This window comes from Chrysemys picta, chromosome 3 (assembly GCF_011386835.1).
Source record: "Chrysemys picta bellii isolate R12L10 chromosome 3, ASM1138683v2, whole genome shotgun sequence".
Lineage (NCBI taxonomy): Eukaryota > Metazoa > Chordata > Testudines > Emydidae > Chrysemys > Chrysemys picta.
In genome coordinates, this window is record NC_088793.1 from 184,960,570 (window position 1) to 184,975,002 (window position 14,433).

Sequence of the window (14,433 nt, forward strand, 5' to 3'; positions counted from 1 at the left end):
CAAGAAATGGAGCCATGAAGTCCTCTGCAAGACAACGGACATGGCGATGGAGCAGGCCGCCGTGTCAGCAGAATCCAGAGAAGCCTTTCAGGGCAGTTCTGGTGATGAGAAAACCTTCTGCAATAATCGGCTTTATACTGTTTTTTTTAAGCTGGGATCTGCTCAATAAAAGATGACATCTGAGAAAAAATTGTGTGCGCGCGCGCGCCCACATGGCCAGTAACGTAGAATAGTTTGCTATGCGAAATTGGAGGGTCGCCTGCCAAAGAGGCCTAGGCCTTTCCAATCTTTATCGTAGGGGGTGGTTTTGGTTTGATGTTGCCTCCCGCTTTGATTAACTGCCTCTACCACCGATCAGTTTGGAGTAGGGTGGGTAAGCAAAAACTCAGCTCCTTTACACGACACATAGTACTTCTTGTCAGATTGCTTACAACGGGGCGGGCAAACTTTTTGGCCCGAGGGCCACATCTGGGTATTGTGGGCCATGAATGCTCACGTAATTGAGGTTGGGGTGAGGGCTCTGGCTGGGGGTATGGGCTCTAGGATGGGGCCAGAAATGAGAAGTTCTGGGTGCAGAAGGGGACTCCAGGTTGGGGAAGGGGATTGGGATGCAGGGGCGGCTCTAGCCGGGGGTGCAGGCTCTGGAGTGGGGAAGGAGTTTGGGGTGCAGGAGGGTGCTCTTGGCTGGGATCAAGGGGTTTGGAGGGCTATCAGGGCTGGGGCCTGGGAGGGGCTCTGGGGTGCAGGATCTAGGTGGTGCTGACCTCAAGCAGCTCCCAGAAGCAGCAGCATGTCCCGCCTCTGGCTCCTACACAGAGGCGTGGCCAGGCGGCTCCGCGCACTGCCCCGTCCTTGCAGTTCCCATTGGCCCCAGTTTCCAGCCAATGGGAGCTGCGGGGATGGTGCTTGGGACGGGGCAGCATACAGAGCCCCCTGGCTGACCCTACACATAGGAGCCGGAGGGGGGACATGCCCCTACTTCAGGGAGCCATGTGAAGCTGTGGCATGTGTGCACGGAGCAGCCCCTGACCCCGCTCCCCAGCAGGAGCTCGAGGGCCGGATTAAAATCAGCTGGTGGATTTTGTGGCCCGCGAGCTGTAGTTCGCCCACCCTTGGTGGACAAGAAAGCGGGGCCGTGGCTGGAGTCTGCCATAAAGCTTTTGCTGAGTCCATGATGGCAGCATTAATGGATAGTGCTATATTGCAAGCTTTTCTGTCAGCCAAAATATCTGTCAGCTTATGTTAGGATTTGAAGTCATCTCCTGACGTGCGGGGGGGGCATTATTGTTTCGTCCAGAGACGAAGTCGGGATGTGGGTAGGTAGGAGGATGTCAACCTCTATCCTGTCTGCAGCTTCCTCCTCCAGTTCTAGGGAAGCTGGATCAGACAGCAGAGGCGACCGCTCTGTCCTGGACCTAGGTGGACTGGATGGCTGGGTGGTTTGGGCTCTGTATAATGCTCAGGGGTCCCAGTGTGCCCACTGAGGTGGGAAGGCCATGGGAGGGGGCACCCAAGTGGAGGTTGCCAACCCACGCCTTGTGACCGAGCAGGTCCAGGTTTAGGAGAGGGGTGGTAAAGTGTGCCCACTCCTGTCTCCACTTCATCACTGGAGAGAGGAGGGGACGAGCCAGCGGGTGTAGTGATAAAGCTTGGCCCTGACCTGGCCAGGGCGTCATCGGTGCCAAAGAGCGAAGTTCCCAGGGTGGAAGCAATGAGTAGGTCTGTATGGCTGACAAACTGTTGTGGTATCTGGGAGACTCAGTGGCAGCAGTGCAGGCTAGCTGAGGTTGGGAACCAGACTTGTCATATTGTATTGGTGCAGCAGGTGGCGCCACAGTGCTGCTTTGTGTCTGAGGTTTCTGTTCCCTGGATTCCAAGCTAGGAGACAGAGAGAGACCGCATAGGGTCTTTTGCTCCTCGAGACATATCGGTACTGGATAGTCCCAGTGCCTCGCAGTCGGGCGCTCTGGGTGCTGTCTGTACCGGGGCAGTTTTTGCGGTCGGGAATCGCTTTTTGTGACTTTGATAGGACCAGGGTCCTTAATTGTAATTTTTTGCATATCTGAGGCAGCTGCAGGTGAGGTTTGGCAAGGTGGTGCCTGGACTTGGGGTCGGAGGCAGGTCAGAGGGATCTCTCCATCATCATTACAAGTTTTAATTGGAGGTCCCTGGCCTTTCTTGTCCGCACTGTGAGTTTCTTGCTGTGGGGACACTTTTGCCTGGGGGGAACACACATTACCCAACGGACACACTGCGAGTGGCTGTCTGTCACTGGTATTGAGAGTCCCCAGGTCAGACAGCGCTTGAAACCTGGAGAGCCAACCCAGCATGTCTGAGAGGCTAGCTGAATGAAGAATGGGAATAGTCCAGGTCTAATGCCTCTTCAATGGCTGCCCGCCTGAGGCGGGGAGAAAAACGGGAATTTTTTGTTTTTAAATGTGAAAATGAAAGAAAAATGAACAGAGAGAAACAATTAGGAAAACTAACTTACAAAAGGGCAGAGATTAAAGGAATACGAGAGTAGATAAGGGCACTGCTGTCGTTCCGATTGAAACCAAGGGTGGTAGAGAAGGAACTGGGTGGCGGTTGGCTGCACTCGTGGGAGAGCGGAGCAAGACAGATGCCATGCATGTACGGCCAACCGGGGCACTGCTACCACAAGTCTCTGATTAGAAGCTCAAGGCGCCAAGACATCTGAAGTGGAACACCCACAGGGACACTCCTTGAGGAAGAACTATGACTTTCAGCATTTCTGTATCACTGGAAATTTCAAAGTAACACTAATATCTGGAGTTAATACCCTGCAGATACCAAAGAAAACATGATCCCAGGGTTTGGCTAAATGACAAAGCAATTTGTAAACGCTCTGAGACACTTATGCAGTTGAATACATTTGCTGCTACACATCAACATTTTTAAAAGTTACTAAGAAAAACTGTCTGCTGCTACCAACAGAAGTTATGATTGCAGTTTTACATCAGTAGCCAACAAATGTACCAAATACTGATACTTTTAGAAGTGCGTATATTAGGAGTTACCATGGAGATGCAGTTTGAGCAGGAATTATATAGCAATACTTTAGCCTTTATTAAAGATTGACAAGAATAAAGTTAATAAATTATTAATATTTCAGACTTGGCATGTACTACATTTCCATAGTTCTGCTTATTTTTCTATGACCTAGTATGCACAGGCCAGGCTCCCAAGGCTGTGGAGCACAAAGGACATATTACCACCACTCATAGCAGTTACTCAAACACTTTTTGAGGAATCCCTGGACTAGTAATATTTTTGTATATCAACTTATGCTTATTCTTATCTGAGAGGCAACAATAGCCTTGAGCAAGCACATTTTGCTCTGACACTACAAATCAGTGACATCGTTTGTCTAGATGACCAGTTGGTAAGCATGGCAAGATAAAAAGTCAATCCAACATTTAATCCTACCTTTTTCACATTTGTCTTCTGAAGTATTAGCCAAGAGTGGTGCAGTGAGAACATGCATACAATGGTTGTAGAAGAAATTGAGAAATTCACTTTTCTCTGTTTTCTGAAACAAACATATTTATTTATTAAACATTGGTGTGAATTTAGTGACCTTGCTAGTGAGGACTAATAGCACTTAAGTAAAATACAGCACAGGCAAGACATAAGCTACCTCACATAGCCTTGATAGTACCTTTTGATACAGATTTGCAACACATCAGGCGTTCTCTAGAGTAGACTATACCCATCAAACCCAAAGATGTAGAACAGAGTGGGAGGGACTAGGATGAGAACAACCTTATGTAATTTGGGATTAAAGCAAAAGCATAAACTCAAATCTCTTCAATGGAGAAAGACAAATGAACTGACACGAATGCATCACATAGTGCCTTTAACCAACAATTTAAAAAGGAAAGAGTTGACAGTAATTTTGCATATATTGCCTGAAGCTTCTGTATATATTTAAAAAAAAAAAAAAAAAAAAAAAAAAAAAAAGAGGGACCACTATCCTCACCAGTTCTCTACAATGCATACAACATTTAAGGATTGCTGCATGTACATAAGGTTACTAGATTTTACTTTAAATACTTCTTTTGGTGGCTACAATGCCAAACCATCTAACACAGGCACATCTTTCTAAGAAAAAAACAACGGCTACTCACCATAACATAGCAAAGTCTAATTTGATTCAAACCCCAGAGACCTAAACTTTATAGAACATTTTAATCCAAAGGAAATGTTTGGATTCAATGTAATGAAAATTAAATGGAATTATCAGAACTCTGGGCAAAGTTTTAAAGCAAATTTCAAGGAATCCTGGATTTTTGATCATTTGTGACAATATAAACAGAATTATACGTACGACCAAGTATTCTATCAGGATAAAGTACATTCTGTAATATGGGAATCTATCAAGTTGGATTTGCATTACGCTGTAGGAATTAAACATTGTTTTAGCTTCATGCAGACACACTGGACTCTTTTTTCAATGTTTTGATGTGACCCACCCAGCCAATAGGAGCTAAGACTAGCCTAATACCCACGTGTTTGGGGAGAAGATTGCCAATTTTAAGAACTTCTTAGACAATGCCATGTTTCTTAGCATTAATTAGAGACAATAAATACAGATCAGTGCCTTTCATTAGCAATAATTTTATTGAAATTTTGCAGTTGACTAAAAACCCATCAGGCAAAACAGGACAATACCAAAATGCTTTTCCTTCCCACTTTCCTCCAACCAAAGAAGACAGAAAGAGTAAGACGACTTTTTAAATGTGCATAGACAGTAAAGTTTCATTACCCCTTTGCATTTTCTTACATTAGCTGTGGCCAACATATTCTCTGGATCAATCAGAGTACGTAAGAGCCCCATTAATTGAACAGCCCCACCAAGCTCAGGGTCAGTATCGCAGATCATTTGCTCAATAACTACATTGATGAGGAGGATATCCTGCAACAAAACAAGTCAATTACATATAAGTTTTCAGTAATACAAATACTACTAGATTTTTTTTTTTTTAAATACACATTGATTTTTATTTGGTCTCTAGCTGCTACCATTGAAAGTTCACATGTGAAAAAAATAACTGAAAGCCAATGCAAAAATCTGAGTTTCAAATATTAAAACAGTAAAGTGGAATGGAAAAAATAAAAATTACTTGAAAATGAGCCTAGGTGAAAAAAATCGAATGTCTTTAAAAATCAGGTGCACTTTTCTCCCTCAAGGTGTCACTCCAAGGCAGCGCCTTAATCATGAATTTCCATACTTTAGCCTGTTTGTATTTCTTTTACATTTAATGTTAGGTCTGAACCCTCCTGAGTTTGTAATGCTTGTTTTTGGGAGAATTATAACATCCCTCTAATGTTTTATATTCTATGTAACTGTATGTGCTCTCAACCTTAACTCCATCTTAATGTTGTTTTTGTCTAGTAATATGATACCTAGTACCCTGGATTTCACCTGGCAATTGATGGGAACCCATTCTATAATGAGCAAAATACAGGTTTTATGTGCTCACATCTTCCCACCCACCCCCAATCAGAATGCTGTTGCTTACTAAAAAAACTAACATTTAAGAAAATTTATATTTAGACTGAAAAGATCTCAATTCTGCAAAAAGCACAGAGTACTGTCTATACAAGTATAATCAGCATACACACAAGCTTCAGTATGTAAATTATTAGATAGTCCTGTAATATTCTTACTTACATCATCACTCTGTTGGGCTTCTTGCATTACAAATTCTCGGACCATGGATGGACTAAATTCTACTAGATAAGAAAATATATCTGTAGCAGCTGATCTAACTTGCAAGTCATCCATACCCTAATAAAAGTAAACTCAGTTTATTACAGATGAATCATTTGAGGTACAGTAGCATAGGACAATGATAAAACCAACATTTGATTGCGAGGTCAACTTAGAGAATTTTTCACTTGACCACAGCTCATAGAGCCGAGAAGCAAGTCCAACAGTCCCAATATAAAATTGGAAGAAAACTTTCCATACTATCCAGAAAGAGCCTAAAGATGTGTGATTTTGATGGCCATAATTTTAGCAGTTAGTAGTTAAAGTCCACATAGCAGTACTTAATATCTAGATACCAATATGCTATATTTATTACTACAGCTGAGTTAATTTAGTACAAAAGGGCCAATATAAAGGTTTACAAACGTATCCCAATTACGTACAACTGTTTACACTTACTGTTTACTCATCTACAGCACGAATACATTTATTCAGGAAACATTTCTCTTTCTTTCCGATAACTGGTCCTGGACCCGAGTCAAAAAAATTCAGATCTAGAAATATTTGTACTGATCTACAAAGGCGCATTACAGCCTTAAAAGATCATGAGATTTTAGGACTTCAATATTGTGTTAGTGTGATGTTCTTGTTTCCACTTAATTTGTGATGTGTTTATAGTAGCTAATGTCTACGATCTGCTAAAGTGAGAGATGAACACTCTAGAGCACTTGAAAGTTGGGATTCAGAATGTTTACGTGGTACACAAAGCATTGTTTTTAGGTAGAGTGGTAGCAGCTAAATCACATCAGAATTGAAATGAAGGAAAACAAATTGGAAAACAATATTTATGCTCTAAATCTCGATCTGTCATGATTAAAAATGTTTCATACCAGTAGAAAGATGGAATTTGCAGCTTTCCAAAGGAATATAAATCATTTGTTTCTAGTCACAAAACTGTCACTAATACCTTATATATTGTGGTACTGGTTCAGGACTAAGCATACCAGAGTTGAGTCAAGAGATCAAGAACTAATGCAATTTCAAATTCTGCATTCATATCAAAACCAGGGACATTCCACACTTTTCTCTCCACCATGCAAGTTTAAAATATATTTTTTTAAATTATGACCAAAGTAGTCACTGATTTTGGGTGCTCCACTTGAGACACTGTGATTTTCAGAAGTGCAAAGCTGCAACTGAAGTCAAAGGGGCTGCAAGTGCCCAATATGTCTGAAAAAAATCAGCCCACAGTGTCAAAACAGGGCACCAGAATTCAGTGCCCTTTTAAAAATAATTTGGCTGCAGGTGATTCACTTACCATTACAATTTCAAGAGCAGGAAGAATTCCCAACTTTGCCAAAGTTTTGAAAAACGCATCTCTGTTTTGAGGTTGTAATGTCTGAGAAAATGCGCAGAACTCCTTGAAAAAGTTAACCTATAACATTTGAAAGAAATATTAACAAAACATTTGTGTAATTAAATTCATAGTATATCAAAGAAAAATAGTGAACTATATTGGCTAAAAACACTTGAGAAACCTGTTATACTTGGGTAATAATGGTAAAAGGCAGCTAGGAAAAAAATCTGATTTATCCAACTTGAATCTCAAATGTTGTTATATGACAAAAAAGAAAAACCCTCCTGAAAAAATGGAAGTGAACACCTAGTTATCTTACTGAACTGAGTATATGAAGAATTTAAATTGTTGTCTGGCATATCTATTGTTTAAATACAACAATAACTATTTCTTTTTCTCCAATATGTTCTTGTCTCCAATACCATAATTCATTCTAATGAGAGGTAAACAGGTTCAGGGAGAAATGCTCGCTATGCAACATGGTGTAGAGAATCAGGGTGGCAGCTATAAATACAAAAATAAGGGACTCCAGAGGTCATCCTTCCTTCAGTTACAAATAAGTCAAAGATTTTTAAGTACAAATCAGCAGGCAGTCCCAGTAGCCTGTAAATCATTAAATTTAAATTTGTTCACAGTGACTTTTCAGCAATCTCAGGACTTCTGACAATAGGCCTTTCTGTGAAGGATACAGCCAAAATTGCGGAACTCAGCAGTACTGCGTAGGATAAACAATATTACGACTACATAATGGTGAAGAAAACTTTAAAGTGTCTACATTCTAATGTCCTAGGTGATATTGTCAACAGTAAAATAAAGAAAACTACAATTTACTCTTTACTAGAGTTTGAAAACTCAATCAAGAATTTGTTGCTTCATTTTAGGAATACCTTTTTGCCGTCATTAAGAAGTAACTGAAGGGAAGGTTCGCAGTACAAATTTAATACTTAAGTCTCTGAAGTTTCACATGCAAAGAAAGGACTCACCAATTCACGTCTTTTGTCATCATCTGTAGCTTCATCTGTTAATTGTGCAAAAACTTCAGACAGAAACTTCTCGTCTTCCTGCATAATACATTATAGCAATTACTATTACATCATAATAGTCCAAACGAAAAACGTATTCTACTATACAATGCCAAAGAGAAGAGATATATATATAGGCATAAAATAAAATTCTCCACTTAGCTATGTGCTTGTGCTTTAGAATCTAGCATATTAGCTTGGTGGTCTTGCTAGCTAAGTTACAGGTCATGTACTTCGACATTTTCATCATAAATAAGGAAATCCAAGCATGCAGATTTTAAAGTGTGTGTTCCAATGGATGTTATTGTATTAAGCATTATTTGATGTGAAATGCCTTGCATTAAACTTATAGTATTTCACAGAAACTAAACTCTATCAGAACTAAATGGGTCAAATTTTGCCCTCAGATAAATACACTTGTAAAACGCCTACTGATTTAAGTGAGAACAAAATTTAGATCTAACGTTTTAGCCTAGTAACAGCATACCTTTATTCAGTACAGTAAAAACATCTCAAGTTCTAATGCCAAGCTTTTTAAATCCTGTTTTGTTGAACAAGAGACTGGCTTAGAAAATAAAAACCATCTCTCAACATGTTACTGCAGAAAATAAGAGGATACCAAGCTTGCTTCCTGAAGTGTCAAACTTACATAAATACTATCTCCCTTACTACACACACTATCCCTCACTTCTCTTTCTAATGCTCTTTTCATGGCTCATGCCTCCCAACCCATCCGCATATACTCAATTATACTGGTATAACTGTGTTCACACAAATAGTTTTGCCAGCCATTTGGTCTGCTTTTTCTCCTTTTATAGTGAAGAGGGGTTTTTTTGTTTGTTTTTTTAAAAAGGACATAACTAGAAAAACCCTCTAGGATTATGCCATGGCTTAATCCCCAAAGAGTAGAGAAAAGCAGTGTGAACAGTACCATCCCTCAGTTGTTCAGCCATTCCCCACTCCTACACACTGTTCTCTGTATTTTTTGGTATGAGAAACAAGCCCTGAGGAATCATGATACCACTGTGTCACTTTGGTTTAAAAGTACCACCAAAGGTTTTAAATATACAGTGACAACAGAGCGTTTACAAAAGTTGTAAACCAGTACACCGATTTAAATATAAAAGCACTTTACTATGTACCAACCTGTAAAAAGCAGCATCTTTTCAAGAAACATCTACCCAATATATTCACTTGTACATTACTGTGCTATTAATTTAATAACTTGCCCTATGTACTGATCTGAAAGTTTGCTTACTGGTAATTACCCGCTTAAGATAAAGATTATTTTTCATTTAAAATTATAAAAACATTACAAAGTCTGTGAAATTCCATACAGCACAAGGGTACTCTGCCCAAGGTCATCTCTACACTACAGATAATATAGCGGCATAGCTACAACACCATGGCTATGCTATCATAACCCCATTGAGTGGATGCAGACTACAGCTATGATACGGGTTTTTCCATTATTGTAGGAATGCTAGGTTGACAGAGGCATTCTACTCCAGGGGTTAGGTTGGCATAGCTACAGTGCTATTTTTTCACACCTCAGAGAGCCATAGCTATGTCATCCTAAATTTTAAGTGTAAACTGGCCTAATGCCAGCCTGCTTTTTGGAAACCTATAAAGGCACCTGGAAAAAAAAAAAAAAGTTTAAATGTCTTCCAAATGGAACAGGCACTATGGGCAAAATTCAGAGGCAAAGCGTACCTTAGGCTTTTTCAAAAGTAGAAAGGGTTTGCTGGTATAGATATTTTGGAAAACCTCCTCCTACTGGAGACGCAGCTTATACCCATAGGCAGAAGAGGTTTTAACTGGCATAGCTTATATCAGTTCCCCAAATGAAATAAATTATACCAGCAAAAGGACTTTTCTGATGGTATGACAGCCTCTACAGTAGGGCATAGTACAGCTATGACAGTTAGGGGTGTGATTTTTTTCAGACATCTAACCAAAGCTTTGCTGGCCTAGCTGTTTAAGTGTAAACCAGGCCTTAGAACCCCTTAAAGTCATCTCCTCTGACGTAACTCACTAAGGAGCCAGTTACACCTTCTAACACCTTTCTCCAGCTCCTCTGCATGCAAGTTGTATAACTCATCTGAGTTTGACCCTGTGAGCCTAAGGGAGACTTAAAGAGTCTAAACAGGTGTAACACATTGAGAAAACTAATAATGTAAGTTTAAAACAAAACAAAACAAACCTGTACTATTACACTTGACCGACTCACTTCTGAATTTGACCTGCTGTATTATGACCCCTTTTTACTAAGGAATATATTGGATCCAAATTATTCTCCAAGGCCACTGACTTACACAGTACAGCAGTACTAATTACCCACCAATGTTTACAAAATCATTTGATAACCTTCAGTTATATTGAATTAATTCTGAAAATGCACCACAAAAATGAAGATGTAACTAGTGCATGTTATCTGCACTATAATTGAGCAATACCTAGTATCTGGTGGTATTTCTATATTTAGCAAAGTTCTACCCAAAGTGAATAAATAATTCAAAGACAACTTCAATAAACACCCTTTGCAATTTTTAATTTAAGTTTACTAGGTTAACCAGAAGTAGTGAGGAACGCAGTTGGAGCCGCTTCTATGATTAGCTTTAGAAATTAACTCCTGAATTTTAAATCCTATTCACACTTCATTCAAGTGAATGAGGCTGTCAGAGACTCAGCAGCTGGGTCAACTTATAAAGAAAAGTGTTTTCCAGAGCAGTTACAGTAAGACAAAAAAAACATTTATTAGTCCTCTCCACTATTGGGAAAGGCCTCTCTTGTCTCTTAAAGAGAAAGGTGTCTAACCCGCTGCTCAAAGCAGGACCAACCCTAACTAAACCATCCCAGCCAGGGCTTAAAAAACTCTAAGGATGGAGATTCCACCACCTATATAGGTAACCCATTCCAGTGCTTCACCAACCTCCTAGTGAAATAGTTCCCCCCCCCCCCCAATATTCAACCTAGACCTCCCCCACTGCAACTTGAGACCATTGCTTCTTGTTCTGTCATCTGGCACCACTGAGAACAGCCTAGCTCCATCCTCTTTGGAATCCCCCCCCCTTTTCAGGTAGTTGACGGCTACTAGCAAATCCCCCCCTCACTCTTCTCTTCTGCAGACTAAATAAAGGACAGTTCCCTCAACCTCTCCTCATAAGTCATATGCCACAGCCCCCTAATCATTTTCATTTCCCCCTGCTGGGCTCTCTCCAATTTGTCCACACCTTTTCTGTAGTGGGGGGCCCCAAAACTGAATGCAATACTCCAGATGTGGCCTCACCAGTGCTGAATAGAGGGGAATAAATACTTCCCTCCATCTGCTGGCAATGCTCCTACTAATGCAGCCCAGTATGCCATTAGTCTTCCTGGCAACCAGGTCACACTGTTAACTCTCATCCAGCTTCTCGTACACTGTAATCCCCAGGTCCTTTTCTGCAGAACTGCCGCTTAGCCAGTTGGTCCCCAGCCTGTAGCAGTGCATGGGATTCTTCTGTCCTAAGTGCAGGGCTCTGCATTTGTCCTTGTTGAACCTCATCAGATTTCTTTCGGCCTAATCCTCCAATTTGTCTAGGTCATTCTGGAGCCTATCCCTACTCTCCAGCATATCTACCTCTCCCCCGAGCTTAGTGTCATCTGTGAACTTGCTAAGGGTGCAATCCATCCCATCCTCCAGATCATTAATAAAGATGTTGAACAAAACCGGCCCCAGGACTGACCCCTGGGGCACGTCGCTCGATACCGGCTGCCATCTAGACATCGAGCTGCTGATCACTACCCATTGAGCCAGACAGACAATCTAGCCAGCTTTCTATCCACCTTATAGTCCATTCATCCAATCCATACTTCAACTTGCTTGCAAGAATTCTATGGGAGACTGTATCAAAAGCTTTGCTAAAGTCAAGGAATATCATGTCCAACGCTTTCCTCATATCTGCAGAGCCAGTTATCTCATCATAGAATGCTTGGTCAGGGATAATTTGCCCTTGGTGAATCCATGCTGACTGTTCCTGATCACCTTCCTCTCCTTCAAGTGCTTCAAAATGGATTCCTTAAGGACCTGCTCCATGATTTTTCCAGGGACTGAGACAAGCATGTCTTTACTACAGGGGGTAATACAACAATTTAGGTTTTCCCTCCTGTGTGAAGGGACTACTTTCATTCACATACACCTTCAGCAGCAACAGCCACCGTCACCATCCTGATGTGGAATAGGTGGCTTATGGAAAGTAGCTTTTAAAATATAAACATGTCAGTGTGCCCCACTTGCACACATTTCAAAACCTGGCTACTTGCGCAACTACAGCTATCATCTAAATTTTATGTAAAGAAAGAAAAAAAAAAACAAGTAAACTTAAGACTGCAAAATTTTCATTACAGTAGTTGAAAGTAATGGAGAAGTGACAGAACATATCAAGGCCTCAAACACTCTTCAGGGGCCAGTAAAGAAAGGAGTTAATCAGCGCAGGGATCAGAGTTTTCTGTTAAGATGCAATCAGACTTTCACAAATAAGTTGATGAAACCTAAATTGGAAAAACAGCACACTGAAATAGCGTTTGGAGGAAAAAGAAATCCAGACCCTCCCTGACTTATGCAAGCGTTCCATTCCAGAACATCTTGTGTAACTTGAATTTTGCGTAAGTCAGAAATGTATCCCCAACCATTACACAAAAAACACTATTTCTAGCTTACAGAACTTTTTCCGTAAACTTGGATTTGCGTACGTCAGGTTTACGTACCTTGGAGAGCGTCCGTAAAACAAACACCAATAACCCCAAAGTCCTGAGATGATGTCTCAGAAAATAAAGAGCTTTCATTTCATTTTTATCTGTAGCAAGATCCCACATAAACAAAAATAAAATGAGGGAGAAAGGTTTCTCTTTAAGAGAACGGTGTCTCAAACCCAAATTCTTCTATTAATTTTGTTAGTTGGCAGTTTTATTTTTGAGTTTCTTTAGGCTACCAAATCAGTTAACTAATGTCAAACTTAACCAAAGTATGAGAAGTTCATACAATCCACAACCTAAAAGCAAGCAATTCCCTTATATAATTATAATTATTCTTTTCTCTCAGTGTTCTGCTGCACCTTCTGGGAATTTCACACCTCACACCATCCCTTATGCCTTCCTCCCTCTCTGGTCTCTTTCTGGGATTTTTATTGATCCCTCACTTCCTTTAGTGCATCTTCTGATCCCCTTCACCTTTCCTGGAGACTACCTATGCCCAGAGATTAACCAGTTTCACCCTTTGAGAAAACCCTCTCTGCACAACAGCCTAGAGCAGGAGCAGAATAAAATCAATTAGGTACCTGTCAGTTTTACTCTGGTGCTAGCGTAATACAGCAACAGAATTTGGGTTGGAAAATAGAGACTACCCACAATTCCATGTGAAGCATAAATGGGCCTTTCACCAAAGCACTGTCTGGTACTTCCTGGTGGTGCTCCAAGCTATTCTTCTAGTACTTCTGGCTAGTAAGTGTCTGATAAATGTTTTTTTAAGCCCAACAACAGTTTTGCTTTTATTATTAAATACCACCATGGGGCACTGATGTCAAGAAGCACTAATCAAATTAAGCTGGTTGTTATAAAGCAGAGGTTCTCAACCAGAGGTCTTACAGGAGTTACGTCAACTCATCTAGATATTTGCCTAGTTTTACCAAAATCATAAAAAGCACTAGTGAAGTCAGTACAAACTAGAGTTTCAAACAATGACTTGCTTATACTGTTCTATATACTATACACTGAAATGTAAGTACAATATTTATATTTCAGTCAATTTATTTTATAATTATATGGTAAAAAAGAGAATAAGCAATTTTTCAGAATACTATGCTGTGACATTTTTGTCTTTTCATGTCTGATTTTGTAAGCAAGTAGTTTTTAAGTGAGGTGTAACTTGGGGGTACGCAAGACAAATCAGACTCCTGAAAAGGGTACAGTAGTTTACAATAGTAACTCTCAATCTTTCCAGAGCACTTACTTGGTGCCACAAATGAATAGCACTAATGTAGTTAACATGCTCAGAAACATTCCTGTGATACCTATTACAAATGGGGGATTAATGATCTGCTGTGAAAATATTTTGTCACACTGAAGTGTTGCTATCCATAAATATAAGAGAAATAAAACTGCATGCTGTCTGATGAAAACAGTTTCAAATGCATTGTAATTCACTCACAGATTGAGGACTACGCTATAGATGTGTGAAAGTTATTATGGTACTTCTAGTCTATTCACCATTTTCCACTGCAGCATTTTGCTATTTATAATCAGTTTTTGAAGACTATGATACATAACAGCCATCTGACATGTAT

The 14,433-nt window shown here is 40.4% G+C and overlaps 1 protein-coding gene across 12 annotated transcripts in view; it reads right to left on the minus strand.

Moving 5' to 3' along the window:
* The window catches only part of PPP4R3B (protein phosphatase 4 regulatory subunit 3B), an 83,382-nt gene that overhangs the window by 49,195 nt on the left and 19,754 nt on the right, over window positions 1-14,433 (minus strand). For 5 of the 12 annotated variants that reach the window (XR_010600249.1, XM_065590801.1, XM_024106010.3 and 2 more), the window contains exons 5-9: window positions 8,075-8,152; window positions 7,053-7,169; window positions 5,696-5,812; window positions 4,805-4,936; window positions 3,448-3,550 (exon numbers count right to left, since the gene is read on the minus strand). Coding sequence is in view for 11 of the 12 variants with exons in the window: in XM_065590801.1 (XP_065446873.1) it covers window positions 3,448-3,550; window positions 4,805-4,936; window positions 5,696-5,812; window positions 7,053-7,169; window positions 8,075-8,152 (547 nt within the window). In the remaining variant the exon portion in view is untranslated. Of the gene's footprint in view, window positions 1-3,447; window positions 3,551-4,786; window positions 4,937-5,695; window positions 5,813-7,052; window positions 7,170-8,074; window positions 8,153-14,433 lie in introns of all 12 variants that reach the window. The other 7 variants (XM_065590800.1, XM_024106009.3, XM_005299018.5 and 4 more) reach the window with 3 other exon arrangements.